This window comes from Ursus maritimus, unplaced genomic scaffold, assembly GCF_017311325.1.
Source record: "Ursus maritimus isolate PB19 unplaced genomic scaffold, ASM1731132v1 scaffold_17, whole genome shotgun sequence".
Taxonomy (NCBI): Eukaryota; Metazoa; Chordata; class Mammalia; order Carnivora; family Ursidae; genus Ursus; species Ursus maritimus.
Window position 1 is genome coordinate 11,885,403 of NW_024424119.1, and position 16,871 is coordinate 11,902,273.

The window sequence follows — 16,871 nt, forward strand, 5'->3', positions numbered from 1 at the left end:
AGTTCATCATTGGTGAGGGAGTGTGAGACCACCTTCCCACCTCCACCCCACTTCCTCCTACTGGGAGCTCAGGTGCAGCAAGTGCCCAGGGGCCATAATTAGGGCGCCACTGAGCTGGGTGTTACAGAGTAGACTGCTGGTAAATTCTGTTCAGAAGATTCAAGGACAAGTAACGGGTACACAGGCAATCCCTTGAAGACCTCCATGTCCGCACCTGTAGGCTGTCCATTAAGGGCAACACTGCCCTTGCCCCAAGGGCAGAATGTAGCCCCAATTCAGAAAAGCACAGGACTAAAGGTCGAGCCCTTTGACTCTTCTTGACTTTGACCCCCATTGACCAGGATTTGACGTTATTAACATACCATGGATACACACCCAAGAGCTCTGAGTAAACTTTTTGACCTGGGCCGGCAGGCTGAGTGGTGCGAGGAATGGAGCTTTGTGCTCCCCAGACACCTGTGAATTGATGCCACAGATTTTCTGTCTCCCAGCTCACTCCGAGCTCAGCCTCCTGTGGGGCCTCCTGTCTCAGAAGACTTGTCCTGGACCAGGGCCTGCTTGCCGGCATGGTTACCACAGGCAAACTTCCCAAAGAATTAAGGCTGCCCCCTTGTCTTAGTCTACTCAGGCAGCTAGTCTAAAATATCCATAGACGAGGTGGCTTAAATGTCCGAAATGTATTTCTCACGGTACTGGAGGCTGAGAAGTCCAAGCGCAAGGCGCCTGCCCACGCAGATCTGTTGAGAGCTCTTTCCCTGGATTGCTGACCGCCATCTTACTGTGTCCGGACATGATGGAGAGAGAGAGGGCTCACTCTCCGGTCTCTTCTCATAAGGGCGCTAATCCTGTCATGACAACCCCACCCACCTAAACCTAACTACCTCCAAACATCCCACCTCCAAATACTATCACACTGGAGGTGGTTAGGACTTCAACGTATGAATTTGTAGAGAAACACATTCAGTCAGTGATGCCCCTGGAAGACAGAACCCAACTTCCAAAGACAGGTACTCCATCCTAACTCATACACACACTCCCCAGCTCTCTCTCACAGGCACTAAACTTGGACTGAGGAAAGAGCAGACAGAGTACTTTCTTTTTGTCTCTTTCGTCTCTGTCTCTGTGGTGCTACTGCCCATAGCTCTGTGTTCTCTCGTTCTAAGAAAATACATAGGCTCCAAAAAATACAAGCATGTTTTCCATGTATAGTGTCAGTTCTGGTAAGGTTCCAGCAGCTTTCATTTGTCTGGTTCATACTAGACAAAAGACTAATATTTTATAGCTTTTAACTTTTTATTGAGTGTAATATCTGTCCAGGAAAGGAGACATATCCTAAAGGTACCAAGCCCACCAAACCAGTCCTCGGGTCGGGAACCAGAGGATTACCAGTGACCACTTAGCACTTGTGCCCACTTAGTCTCAATGCCTCCCTGTGTGTCCCTCCCTCTCACGGGAGCCACCACCCTGACTGCTAAGAGCCTAGATTGATGTTACCGGGTTTTGTTTGTCACTTACAAAAATGAGATCATACAGTGTGTACGCTTTTGCGTCTAGCTCTTCTTACTCAATGTTTGTTCATGTAGTTGTCAATCATTCATTTTCACAGCTGTATAGATCTGGGGCTTATGTTTCTCCCTGCGTTCTCCACAGAGCGTGGGTACTTTCCTTCCATCTTGGCAAGTGCCCTTTACCAGCTGCCCACTTCCTGTTCTGTTAACTGGCCTCTCTCTTCCTGCCTCAGCAGTGGGAGCTTTAAAAGGCTAAAGCTCTCGAGACCACGGAGAGGTCACAGGCATTATTTAGTTTGGCTGGAGGACGGTAGAAGACGCCCAGGCAGATGCTTCCTGCCGAATTGCCCCTGGGAGGGTCCACCAAGCGGGAGTAACTGCCTCCGGGGTCACCTGAATGTGTTTCGCTGATGTGTTGTTTTTTTTTTTTTTCTTCCTAGGTGTGCCTGAAGCTGAAGTCACTTGGTTCAGGAATAAAACCAAACTGGGCTCCCCTCCACATGGGCACGAGGGCTCCTTGCTGCTCACAGACGTGTCCCCCTCGGATCAGGGCCTGTACTCCTGCAGGGCAGCCAATGTCCATGGAGAGCTGACCGAGAACACGCAGCTGCTGATCCTAGGTAAACAGCTCGAGGCTGACCGTCTAACCCACCCTCCGCCTCACTTTTTCCCTGATCCAATCAAGTACATAAAAGCAATATCCCCTCCCTTCCTCCCACCTTAGGGCCTTCCAGTAGAAAGAACACAGACTCGGGCGGCAGGCAGACTGTCATTTTGAATGCCGGCTCTACCGCTTATTCACTGTGTGACCTTGAGTGACCTTGGGTGACTCACTTAGCCTTACTAAGCCTTAGGTGCTGGTCTTGATGTGCGTGCACAATGGGGATTGTCCATGTAGGGGGAGGAGGCTGTCAGCCAGGGCTCAAGACATAAAGAAGTTATTGTTAATTTCTTCTGCGTGAAGGACTTCTTTGAGAATCCAATGAAAACTATTGATGACCCCCTCCAGGAAAATTCATACGTATAAAATTTCTCATAGAATTTCAGGAAGCTCATAGTCCAGCCCACCCAAAGTCCACACGGGTACGCCCCGGTCTTAGTCTATTCAGGCTGCTGAAACAAAACACCACAAACCGGGTAGCTTTTAACAACAGAAGTTTATGTTTCTCACCTGCGGAGGCTGGAAGTCCAAGATCAGGATGCCAACATGGTCGGGTTCTGCGGTAAGCCCCTTCTCCGGGTTACAGACTGATGGCTTCTTGCTGTGTCCGCCTATGGCAGAAGGGCCAAGCCAGCTCTCCAGGGCCTCATGTATAAGGGCACTAATGGCAAATGTGAGGGCTCCGCCCCATCACCTAATCCCATCACCCTGGGGGGTTAGGACGTCACCTATGAATTTGAAGGGACACAGACATTCAAACTATAGTACCCCCAAATATAAGAACCCCCGACTAAAGAGCCTAACACAGTTCTTAGCATAACATAGGTATTAGACATAACAACCACTGGGACACCATCGAATATTCACTGTTGCTGAAGGCTGGACTCAGCCGTGTTGGGAGCAATGACCCTTTTATCCCTGGACTAGAGACCCTGGGCTTATCTTCCCCAGAGTGTGGAACTTGGTGTGATGCAGTAAAAAGAAATTTGTTTTTGTAAGTTGTTTAAAAAAAAAAAAAAAAGCAATGATTAGAGCCCTCATGCTAGTTTTCCACTAAGAAAGCTATCATTCTAAGAAAAAAGAGGAAACTGTGAGAAATATGAAGAATCACACGCCATAGATACATACACATTCATACATTATAGACCTCCTCGGGGAAAAATAATTAAACATTATACTTGTATTTCCATACCCCCAATTGCTGATAGACCAAAGCCTAGGGTCTCTAGCGCCTGCCCGCTCAGGTTTCAGACAGGCCCTGGCGGGTTTTCATCTCACCAGTGGCTGCATAAACCTCCAGTCATTTTAGAAAGTCACGGAAAAGCGGCTCAGTGAGGGACGTCAATGGTCCTGTGTTGGGTTTCATCCGGCTGAGCTGCGTGCAAGTCTGGAGCCAGGGGCCCAGGCACTGCTGCCCCACACTGAGTTACGGGGCTTACTGTGGGCTTTTCCTCCCTAATAAGCCTTGCTTGTCGCCTGTGCTGACAGAGAGGCAAGCCTAGGATGTGTGGTTGCTACTGTAGCTTTGCCAATGAAGGGTGCGCGGTCTGCCAGCCAGCTCTTGCCGCCTTGCGACTGAAAACCAGCGTGACTGTGAACACGGAGCTGGACGGGCATGACATCTTCCCATTTTAATCCGACGTGATGGGGAAAAAAAAAATCACTGTTTAGACTCTTAAGTTGAGCACTTTTCTTGATCAGAAGCTTGGTTTATTAATCCAAGTATTTTTAGTTTTATAGGTGCTTTCTGAACGTAGAAATAATGTCTCTTTTTTAAATTTTAATCAGCCAAAAACGTGGCTGAATTTTTAAACAAGAGACTTCATGTATCAAACTGAGCCTTCACGCCAGGCTCTGTGACTTAACCTATAGCACGGAGACTTGAAGTGTAATGAGACTTTCATTCATTTATTCCTATAGCCGTTGAATGAATATTCATGACATATTGCCTCTAAGTTCCATTTCAAGCGTTGGGATAAATTTAAGAGGTGACCTTAAATTTTAAAAATTTAAAATTAAAAAAAAATTATTTATTTGAGAAAGAGAGAGAGAGTCAAGCAGGAAGGGCAGAGGGAGGGAGAGAAACTCAAGCAGACTCCCCACTGAGCAGGGAGCCCAACACGAGGCTGGATCCCACGACCCCAAGATCATGACCTGAGCCAAAACCAAGAGCCGATGCTTAACCAACTGCACCACCAATGCGTCCCGTGAGTTTGATATTCTTGAGGGAATATTCAGTATTCAATTGCAGTATTCTCAAGGGAATATTTAAAAAATGGGTGATGGGCATTAAGGAAGGCACTCGCTGGGATGAGCACCGGGGCTTGTGTGTGGGTGATGAACCACTGCTCCTGAAACCAGGGATGTACAGTATGTTAACTAACTTGCATTTAAATTTTAAAAAGTAATTAATTAAGCTTTAAAAATTCTTAAAAGATGGGAAAAAGAGAATTTAGGTTGTAGTAAACTGCTACCATCAGTTCCTAAAATCATGGTATTTCAGAGTAGAAAGAGATCTGGGAAATGATGAGTTTATCATTTTATAGATAAGGAAATGAGGGCTCAGAGGAATTCAGGGACTTGCCCAAGTTAGTGAATGGCAGAGCCACAGCTTAAATAGAGCGTTCCTGAACCCAAGCATGATGTTTTCACCTATACCGTATAAAGAATATCTTTAATTATATATAACATATATATAATGTAATGGTTTATGTATTTATATATATCTCATATATATAAATCTATATAAATTATATATGTATAAATTTATATAAATTATATATATATATATAAATTATATATATATATCTCAAGCTCGTCATTATTTTCTGGATGCAATGGTCTTTTGCAGTCAAGGCAGAGTAGACAGAAGGTGTATTTCTGAAGCAGACTCTGAAGCCGTCATGACTTACTTGCCACCCTTAACAAGTATCTGACAAGCTGACAGGCACATAATAGGCCCTCACTGAACACTGATGAAATGACCATCAGTTACAGAGGAAATACTTCTGCTTCTCTTCAGACTCCAAGTGCTCTCGAGAAAAAGGTGGGAGTCCACCTTGGAAGATGTAGGAAGTCGGGAAACAAGGTTCTGGTTCTTTTCTCAGAGAATCTTGAGTCCTCTCACCACCAGGTTCAATAGGTGCTTGCCTCTCTGTCCAGTGGAAATGATAAGCCACTATAGTTCCATTTTTGTCACTTCAGGCTCTGGTTAACTAGACCCCTGATCACTTCAGCACTAACTCCTTCTAAGATTTTGAAGAACAAATCATCCCTGTCCTGCGTATCTAGTCCTACCTGGGCATAAAAATCCAGACCACAAAGCAAATTCACTTTATCAACTTCATAAATAAACCTTTTTCTTCATAGAAAATGTCACTCATAGGCTTACTTTAAATAAGCAATTCCTGGGGCACCTGGATAGTGCAGTCAGTTCAGCATCTGACTCAGTTTCGGCTCAGGTCATGATCTCAGGGTGCGAGATGGAGCCCCATGTCGGGCTCGGTGTTGGGCGTAGAGTCTGCTTAAGATTCTCTCTCTCTCCCTTTCGCCCTCTTCCCTCCCCCATGTGTTCACTCTCTCTCTCTAAAATAAAAACTTCCTGTGGTGATGTATCCATATCTGTGGGGACAATAACAAAGTGCTCTAAAGGATGCTGTAAGAGTTAAATGAAAAAAAGGAATGAAAACTATTTAACACAGGACTTGGCATATAATAAATGCTGAAGAAGTGTTGGCTTTTTAAGAGTATTTTTATAATATGGTTTAATTTGCCTACACATTTATAGAGACCCAGTGGTACTGTGGTATAAAGTGGTATACAGTAAGGAACTCCTAAAATCAACATGCCTGATTCTTATTACTGACCTTATTGTTTTGGGCATCAAATATTAAGCTTGAAATTCTGACTCACCTGGATAGGCACACCTTCTCTATGGGAAAAAAACCATGTTTAAAGGCAACCATAATGCCTGCCTTGCATGCATACCCACCTTTCCTTCCCCCCTTAATATAGCCTTCATGCTTTAACCTGCCTGACTCCCCATCTGCCTTCCCACAGATCCCCCCCAAGTCCCCACACAGTTGGAAGACATCAGGGCCTTGCTTTCAGCCAGTGGACTGAACCTTCCCTCGGTGCTGACATCTCCTCTGGGAGCACAGCTGGTCCTGGATCCTGGGAATTCCGCTCTCCTTGGTGAGTCCAAATCTCTGGAACATTGGGCTAAAATCCAGGGCTGGACAGGATTTATGGATGGGTGACTACTTGCAGGTGGGAGGGAGGCAGCAGGAGGGGGTGGCCAACAGGAAATCACTAAATTGCCTACAGAATCCAGACTCACCAGTGGAAACTTGGCTGACTTTCCATGTGAGGTGAGTACAGACCTTAGTCTGGACTCTAGCTTGTCTCGATTCCAACATGGCTCCTTTCTGAATCCTCTTGGGTTAATGCCACAGTCCAGATCCTCTCAATCAGATCGACTCACTGAACAGTAAATAAAGAGCAGAGCAGTAAAAATAGCTCATCTCCCCTTGTCAACCATACCCCAGTGTGCCCCCATGACCTCCTCACAACTAAACTAGAGCTATCATCAGCTTTCAAGAAGAAAAATCTAGATGATTCTATTTAGGCTAGCCTTCTATAGGTAGGGCCTGAAACCAACCCAGATGGACTCCTCAAGCAAGTGTTTAAATAACTTGACCAAGTACAACTTCCCTGGCATCTGTCAATGGGAACCTTCACCAAGTTATTGCCCACATGGCTGGTGCCTACTGGTGTACAAAGGCATCTGTGTCCTGGGCCCTTCATACCAGAATCATGGCAACCAGAATCATGGGCCCTTCATACCAGAATCATACCACAGGAACCTCTGTACTCCCGTCATGACTTCTGGAGAGGGTCAAGGTGGAAGGGAAGAATTATCTGCCTTCAAGTCCTGGGGTGGGGAGGATAAACAGGTCTACAAAATGGGGGAAATCCTCATGCTAACTCTTTGTGGTTCCAAATATTGGTAATGGTAACGAAAACTATTCCCTTGACTCAAACTATTCCTTTTTCTCCTCCCCACCACCTAGCAAGGAGCAGGAGGCCAAAGGGTGCCTAGTCATACTGGTGATTATTATCAATATGGCCACAGGGACTGGTGTCAGATCACAAACCGAAAGATTACCTTCAATTTTCATTATTATCTAAAATTAAGAAAGAATGCTCATAGTATATGAGCATATGGAAAAAGCTTATAATTTCTCTGTTTCTGATCTGATCCTAAAAATAAGACACATGTAATGACAAGTAGCCCTATTCTGTTTCCCCTAACTTATGCAAGCTTGGCATTGAGTTTTTCCACATCACGTTAATCAGAATTCATAGAAGTTCAAAACTGCTTTCTTTTGGCTTATAGATGGTAAATGTATTCCAAATTAAATATGAGCATTGTAAACTTGTCTTTATTTTAGACTCATCGCTATGAGAAATTGTCCTAACTATTAATCATAGCCCAGTCACTAGCAGAGTGCACTGCAATTGTTTATTTTCAAGTTCAATAACTCTTAGGTCACTCAGGTGCCATTCGGCATGCTGGAAAAATTAACCTGCTCATATTTTTCCATGATAGTTTTACTTTCTTTCTCCCTTATTCTGGAATAATATTCTGTCTCATTGTAGCCATGAGCAATAAGAATTTATTGTGCCTTATGCTGCTGCATTCCATTGCTAGTTTATAGTGCTTTGTTACCTTAGACTGGTATTTTAAATCTAACAGTTGAGAGACACCATAATACCCTCGTTCACATCCAGACTGTTCCATTTGAATGGGACAGCAAGTCAGTAGTCATAAAGTCCCTGAATGTAACTGCTTGGGCAACACGGACTCAAGCAGTAAATGTTGATGCCTCGCCAGCACTGTAGAAGTAAGGGAGGGATCTGCATGGAATTGTGGAGATGAATTAGGAAATGATGTCAAGTATTAACTTTCTGAGAAGTAAGCCACGTGAAATAGACCAGGGCCTAACTGATGCTTTGGAGCTGAGCACAGAAAGTGGGTGGGATTCAAATAGGCAGCAAGGAAGTGAATCGGGCATCGAGGGTGAAGAAGATACTATCAGCCTGGCGATGTCCAGAAACAGCTATAACATACCACTGCTTTAAAAGTGATGATGAGGGGCGCCTGGGTAGCGCAGTCGTTAAAGCGTCTGCCTTCGGCTCAGGGCGTGATCCTGGCGTACCGGGATCGAGTCCCACATCAGGCTCCTCCACTAGGAGCCTGCTTCTTCCTCTCCCACTCCCCCTGCTGTGTTCCCTCTCTCACTGGCTGTCTCTCTGTCACATAAATAAATAAAATCTTTAAAAAAAAAAAAAGTGATGATGGGCAGCTTAACGGGGATAGAAACTAAGCCATTTAAAGGAACAAGCCTCAGCCAGAGCTTGTCCACTCAGCTTCGGCTTTGACCCTCACCCCAAGAATTCTCATATACCTCCTCCATCTTGAGCCTCCCCAGCTATTGACTCATCCTGATCTGTTAGTCTAGTTGCTCTTAATTGGGCTGGTTCCCATCCCTGGATCCTGTTGGTGGCCCTTTTAGACCAGAGTGCCTGCTCCGGGTTCAAAAATAGGTCAGGGAGGCAAGTCTGTGTAGGGTTGCTGAGAATTTAGAATGATAAACGGTGTCAAAATGTGGAGGTCCTTGATTATTAGACTAAGGAAATAGATTTACTATGTGGGACAGACCTTTAGAGGGTTTCTAAGTAGGAGAATGATGTACTACAAGTAATATTTGAAAGAATTTATCTGATATTCTGTAAGAGTAATCAGTAGCGGGAGCAATTTAAGGAAGAAACCCTATTTTTTATTTATTTTTTTTAATGATTTTTTATTATATTATGTTAGTCACCATACAGTACATCCCCGGTTTCCGATGTAAGGCTCGATGATTCATTAGTTGTGTATAACACCCAGTGCACCATGCAATACGTGCCCTCCTTACTACCCATCACCGGTCTATCCCATTCCCCCACCCCCCTCCCCTCTGAAGTCCTCAGTTTGTTTCTCATAGTCCATAGTCTCTCATGAGAAACCCTATTTTGAGCATAAGAGATGGTCTATACCAGGACGGAAATATGTGGCAAAGATACTGGTAATCGCCCCTTCCACAACCAACACATGTCCAATCACATCATTCTTTTTCAATCAGCCCAGGCACTGCCTTGGAATTCATTCTAACATTCCACCAAGCATGGTGGCAGTTGATATACCGGATGAAAGCCATTTGCCAACCCTGCGTGGCCAGTAACTGGTGACATTCCTGTGTATGTATTCCTCCCATTGATGAGATTAGTGGCTGCAACAGATTCAGAGAACTTCGTGGTTCTGTGGCATAGGGATAATAAGTCAGGACCTGATCCTCGAGTTTTCATGGGGAGAAGGAAATGAGGGAGATTGGGGGTTTTCTAAAGCCATATATGGGAGCTAACTCTTCTCTGTTATGACTCAAGCCTTGAGATTCCCAGTAGGTGATTCTATTCCAGAAATGACTCTTTTAGTTGACAGACACTCTGGTATTGGTTTCACTTCAAGCCACTGCCGGAACTTTCCAGAAGAAATGTTAATTGAGCCACACATGCATAGGCCCCTGTGGGCCTCACTTTCCATGACTATAAGTGAAGACTTGGGACCAGTGAGTCCCTTGTTGCTCTCATACTCCTTGCTGTATGACACAGACATGGAAAATCGCCAGTGGAGGCTTGGCCATGCAGAGTGGACCCAACACAACCAGATCCATTGTCCTAGGCAAGATAGGTACTGATTTTCTCAGTCCCTATTTTACAGCTGTCCTTTCTGCTGGAAAGCCTGAACTGTGCCAACTGCTATGGAGGACAAGGCCCATGCCACCCCCCTTTAGTGGTCCAGGTCTAGTCCTCCAGGCTCCAGTTCTAGGGTAGTAGAATCTCAGGCCTCCCCACACACCTACACTTTTTTGCAGCTTTCTGTTCAATTTTTGGAGGTCACTAAGACTCAAAATTAATATTTTTCACAGTATCATTTACAGGGCATTAGCATTGATATTATGCAAAAAATAACTTTTCTTGGAGTTTTTATTATAAGAGCAATACAACTTCATTGTAGAACAATTAAAAATAGAAGCAAAAATTAAAAACTAAAAATTATCTATAGTTGTCTAGCCCGGATAAAACCATGCAAATATCTTTTTCGTAGCCATTAATATGCACATTATACATATCTTTTGTCTAAAAATCATACTCTATATACTGCTTGCAACTTTTTTCACTGATACATAACAATTATGTTTCCATGTCTCTATATATTCTTCTACAGGTTTAATTCTGGTGGCTGCATTGGTAGGAGGTTTCATACCAACTCTCTAATGTTGAACTTTTAGATTCTTTGCAATTTTTGCTCATAAAAACACAGATAAGGTGAATATTCTTATTCCTAAAATTTTTGTGTACATCTCTCTTAGGATAATTTTTAGAAGTGGAATTATTGTGTCAAAAGTTTTATATATTTTAGTTTGTGCTGTGTTCAAATTGCCCTCCAAAATGTTCTCCCTATTTCTATGTGTACAGCACTCCATGAGTATTCTTGCTTCCCTAAAGTAGTATCAACAATAGGTATGACCAAGACTTTTTATACTTACCGTTTTAATTGGTGAATACACAATAGTATAAAATACAGTGTGAAAAGTATATCATTTTAAATTTTTATTTCTTGGTGATTTCTAAGAATTCTGGTTTTAATGTTTATTAGTCATTTGCACTCACTTATGAGTTGCCTGTCAGGTTCTTTGTTCATAGGTACTTATCTTATTTTAATGATTTGTAAGATACATTAGATATTTATATATGTTTGACATAAAAGTTTTTTAACAGCTTTATTGAGAGATAATTGGCATTGGCATAAATAATATATATCTAAAGTCTAAAATTTGATGTCTAAAGTCTAAAATTCTGATACATGGATACACCTGTGAACATCACGACAGTCAATATAATGAACATATTCATCACCCCCAAAGTTACCTCATGCCCTTTTTTAAAATCAAGCCTTCACACCCTTGCCCCGCCCCATGTCCACCCCCACCCCCGCCAGCAAAACAATTGATCTGCTCGCAGTATAGATAAATTAGATTAGATTTCTAAAATGTTTTATAAAAGAACTCATACTTTGGGGGGAAGGGCTTCTTTCATTCAGGATAATTATTTTGGCATTCATCCATATTGTAACATGCATCAGCAGTGCATGTTTTTGTCAACTAGTTTCCATTGTATAGACAGACTACAGTTTGTTTCATCACCCACTTGTTGAGGGACAGAATGGTCATTTCCAGTTTCTGGTTGTATAGCAATGAGTTGCTATAGGTATTTGTCTACTCGTCTTTGTATGGACACATGCTTTCATTTCTCTTGATTAAACACCTAACAATGAAATGGCTGGATCACATAGTAGGTGTTTATTTAACATTTTAAGAAACAGCCAGACTGTTTTTCAGTCTTCCAGCCTTTTTTCCAAAGTAGTTGGACTACTTTACATTCCCACCTCCAGTGTCTGACAGTTCTGGTTTCTTCACATCCTTGGCAGCACTTGCTAAATATAGTCAGTCTTTTTCATTTTAGACATTCTTCTAGGTCTGCAGTGGTTTCTTGTTGTGATTTTAATTTGTAATGTCCTGGTAGTTAATGTCGAGCATCTTTTCGTGTGCTATTTGCCATCCTGATTTCTTCTTGGGTGAAGTGTCTATTCAATTTTTCCCTGTTTTTTATAATTGGGTTGTTTGGTCACTTACTGAATTTTGAGAGTTCTTTATATACTTTAAATGCAAGTCTTTTATCAGATATATAAATTTCCAAATATTTTGTCCCAGCCCATGGCTGTCCTTTTACTCTTTTAGTTTCAAAAATCAGAATATTTTAAATTTGATGAAGTTCAATCTATTCATTTTTTTCTTTTAGAGATAGTTCTTTTGCTGTTGTACTTAGGAAATTTTGCCTACTCCAAGGTACCAAAGATCTTCTCCCATGTTTTCTTCCAGAAGCTTTATATCCATATTATATGGATTTAGGTTTTACAGTTAGGCCTGTCATTTCTTTTGAGCGTATTTTTACCTAAGATGTGAGATATATACTGAAGTTCATTCGTATGCATATGGTTACCCAACTTGTTCCACTACCATTTGTTGAAAAGATTATTCTTTCTCCACTGAATTGCCTTGGCACCTTTGTGGAAAATCAGTTGTCATTATATGTGTGGGTATATTTCCAGACCATTCTGTTTCAGTGATATATTTGTCTCTTTACACATATTATAGCCTCTTTACACCAATACCACATTCTGCCCAACACCCTATGAATCATGAGGTTTTCCAGCCTGGCTGATAGGAACAGGTGCTATTCTGTACCCTGTGTGAGCACCAGAAACTGCTACCTCTAGTTCTTTCCCTTTTCTCTGCCTCTGGGATTTCTTTATATGCATGCACTGATGTGCATTCTACTGAATACTCAAGGGGGATCTTTTTCAGATTTCAGAAATTCATTTATTCATTCCATACCTGCAGTTCTCTCTTCTCTCATACTCCATTCTGTGAACTTGAGCCACCTTGATCTCCCTATGCTTTCAGCTCCCTCTCCTAAACTCACGAATCCCCTGGGCTCCACCTGGGTTTCCCTGTGTTGCAGCCTGGAAACTGTCTCAAGACACTGAGCTGGGGCAACATTGTTTTGTTTCCCATTTCTCAAGGAGCAGTGTCCTTCATTGCCTAATGTCCAGTGTCTTGAAAACCATTGCCTCTTACATTCTGTTCATTTTTTATTATTTTAAGCAGGAAGGTAAATTCCATCTCTTACTCCATTTTGGTCAGAAATAGGCATATAGATATGTGCAAGATATGTGTCTGTAAATATGACATATATACAAACACATATATATATGATGTGTATGTTTTAAATACTTGCCTAGACTAAGCTGATACCCAAATTTGGCAATCACATTCTAGAATTATTACATAAACACTTTTAAGAGATAATGTCTTACACGGTTGACAAACTATAATCCCTGGGCCAAATCTAGGTCTCTGCTTGTTTTTGTAAATAAATTTTTATTGGCATGCCACCATGCCCATTTATTTACCTATGTATTGTCTGTGACTTCTTTCACACCAAAATGGTAGAGTTAAACACTTGTGACAGAAACCATACGGCCCAGAAGTCTAAAGTATTTCCTTTCCAGTCCTTCACGGAAAATGTTTGTCAGTCGCTGATCTAGTCCATCCACCTCATTATGTAGAAAGAATACCAAAGTCTATGGTGGTGATCACATAGCTCCTGTTTCTGAGGAGGACCATACTCTTTGCTCCGTACCACTCTGTCCTTTATCCTATCACTAGGTTAGGCTTTCTCCATGAAGTTAAAGAGCCTGAAAGAAAAAAGCAAGCCAACAAACCTAACTTACAGTAGTAGAGATCTTTCTCAGGAAGGTCAGGAAAGAGAAAGTCTATATTATGAAAAGGCCCTAGATCTTTGTCAAAATTAGATGACCTTGGGTGCTTCCAATAATAAAACACATGATTATGTGTGGCTTAAGAAAAGCAGTTCAGTCTCTTTTCTAAGCCTATCTTATTTAGGTCCAGAACCTGTTACGATGTCTCACAGAATATATCCATCGGGTTTGGTCCGCCCCCTGTATTTAGTCCCAAACTCTCCTTCATGAGCGAGCAAGCTGTGATGTCCCAGTCAGAGGAAGTCCTGACTTCTCTCCTGGAACCTCATGTCATGCTAGTCCCACAGAGAGCCAAACAGCACAAACCTTTTCTCGTCCCTTGTGATTAACCAAGAGGAGAGAGAGATTCAGGCATTCAAACCTGGGTTTGCAGAGTAAAGTTTTCCATGAAAGAAGTCATTGTGCCTGGCCCCTCTCCTCAGCAGGGGGCTCAAGGGTCACAGCCAACACACACAGCAGCCTCTCAGCAGCATCAGCAGGCTCCCCAGGGCCCTGCAAGGTAACAGTTCCACTTCTCAGAGCCCTTCCAGTCCTGGAGGAGCCAGGCAGTGAGGCCAAGGCCCACACACCACAGCCAGGCAGTGGTGTTTTCCTTCTGACCACCTGAGACTGGCAGCCTGCACATTTTCTTCTCTATTCATTTGAAGTGCTGAGAATTGCAGAGCATGGCTGCCCAGATGCAGTTCCTACAAATCATACCACACCGATGAGGGAGCTGTGGCTAGAATGTATGGGACCCACGTCTGGAGTCTATAGTCATTGTTCTCATGTAAACCTCTCTCAAAGTAGGAGGATATTTCAGAAAACAGTTGGATAAATAATGTTCAAAGTTGAAAGCCTTGGTGAAGGGCCTAAGAAGGCAGTATCTCAAAGATAGATCAGCTTGCTCATTGAATAAATATTTGTTGAGTGCCTAATATGACCCAGGCCCCGTGCGAGGGCCAGGGATACACAGTAAATACGATAGATAAATGTAGATCTCATTCATTCCTTCCAGAAAAATTTATTGAGCATTTACTATGCATGAGGCACTGACCTAGAGCTGAAGATACAGTAACAAGGAGATTAACGTACCTGCCCTTTTTCGGTTTGAGTTCCGGTGGACGCTTCAAGCCTGGTGGGGAGAGTTATTCAAGTAAGACTGTAATCAAAAGAGTAACTACTGGTGCTCTGGAGACATGTGACAGGACAGCCCCCTTGGCCTGAGCTTTAGGAGGAGGTATTTGAGCTGAGATTAGAAGAGAGGCTGGAAGTGATCCAAGTAAAGAGCGAGCATCCCAGACAGAGGCAATCCAGAGCAGTCCAAGGCAGAGGAAGCAGCCGACGTTCTGAAGCAAGAGAGCCTAGAGCATTTAAGGAAGCGTCGTAGCCGTAGCCGTAACTAAGGGGAGAAAGACCTAAGGTGAAGAGAGGGAAAAGCAGGAGCAAGTTGCTCGCACTCTTTGAGCCCTGGTAAGACTTTCACTGTTTGCACTAATTGCAATGGGAAGTCTCTGAATGGTTTAAAAGCAGGAGAGAGACATCATCTGATTTCTGTATTTAAAAGCCTGTTCTGGCTACTGTGCCAGGGGATTGGTTCCAGGGAAGGGACTAGATAGAGTCCACCATTTAGGAAATATTTCAGGTAAGAGAATACCGTGGATAATAGAAAGCTGGAGAGAATGGAAAGAAGAGAACAAGTTCTGGGGTGTGTAGGATGTAACAGCGACAGTGCTTGGTAAATAAATTAACGTCAGGGGGCAATGGTAGTCCATATAATTCTCTGGAAAGCTCAAGTATCTCCTGTGTGCTGATGACACATTTCAGACCACTCAAGTCAACATGTTGGAATACAATGGAGAACTGCCTGGGTGTACAACTGTAGTAAGTGTTGTTAAAGGATAGTCAGCTTCTGTTATTAAATCCTGGTTCATTACTTTAACACACAACCTGTCCAGTCTCCATTAGATGCTGGGTCCTATACCCTCCCCCAGCATTGGAGGTGCTCAGAAGCAGTAGGAGAGAGAGAAAAGTCAGGCGTGTATGAGAAAGAGCTCTAAAGAGTTGCAGAAAAAACCAAAGGGAACCAGGGAAGGGAGGACCCCTTTCTTCTACGAAGGGAAAATCAGAGCAGGCTTCAGAGAGGAACTGTTCAAACTCAATCTTAAATGATGAGTAAAAGCATTCCAAGCACCAATGGAACAGACACTTGCTTACTGAGCAAATTCTATGTTCTGGGCACCTTCGAAGGCACTGGGGATGCAACAGAGAACAAAATAGAAATCCCTTCTCTCATACAGCTTTCATTGTGCTAAGGGAAATAGCAAACAATGAAGTAAATGACATAGTATATTAGGAGGTATGGAAGGCATAATATATTAGATAAGTGCTATGGGAAAAAATAAAACAGGGCAGGAAGGATGGATACTGCCTGTTTGGGAACGAGGTTGCAATTTTCAATTCGATTGGCAAGACGGCTCATGAAGAAAGTTACCTTTGAGCGAAGACTTGAACATGAGCTATTGAGCCTTGCATGTGTCTGGAGAAAGAGAAGAAGGGCAGGGAAGGTAGAGGAGGGGAAGAGCGGAGGGGAGGAGAGGCAAGGCAGTGGAAGAGCCAGTGTGGAGTCCTTGAGGCAGGGACATGCCTAGTGTGTTCAAGGAACAACAAAGACACTAGTGTAGCGTGGCAGGAATGGAGTCACGGGGGTTGTGTGTGGGAGAGAGAAGATCAGAGACATAACAAGGCCGAGGGCAAATTGTGTAAGGCCTTGTAAATGGTCATGTTAAAATAACAGTGAGAGAAAGAACTATAAATGCCCAAATTTATAAACAGACTCAATATCGCATTGAGCATCATGGGCTTTTCCAGGATTAGGCAAGGGCAGGCAGAAGTGATTTCTTTTATTGGAAACCACGCGGCCAGCTGAATATTATATAGCCGGCTCTAGTAAAGCAGAGGTTTATCAGGCTGGCTCTGGTACAAGCCAATATTGCTGACTTAATTTGACTCACATATGTTGGGCACCTGCTACCTCTACCTGGCCCTGAGCTGGGCTTCTGCAGGCACGTGCCTGGCCATTCCCTTCATCTAGGAAGAGGTTCCCAATTGCACTAGCGTCCCCTGAGAAGTTTAAAAAAAGAAAAGTCCCTCCTGAGACCAATTAAGACAGAATCTCTGGGGGTGAGGGGTATGCATCAGTACTTTTAAAAACTGA

The 16,871-nt window shown here is 43.1% G+C and overlaps 1 protein-coding gene across 1 annotated transcript in view; it reads left to right on the forward strand.

Moving 5' to 3' along the window:
- Positions 1-16,871, forward strand: part of ADAMTSL1 (ADAMTS like 1) — a 376,065-nt gene that overhangs the window by 298,383 nt on the left and 60,811 nt on the right. The window contains exons 22-23 of the mRNA XM_040631464.1: positions 1,949-2,128; positions 6,229-6,363. Coding sequence (XP_040487398.1) covers positions 1,949-2,128; positions 6,229-6,363 — 315 coding nt within the window. The remainder of the gene's footprint in view (positions 1-1,948; positions 2,129-6,228; positions 6,364-16,871) is intronic.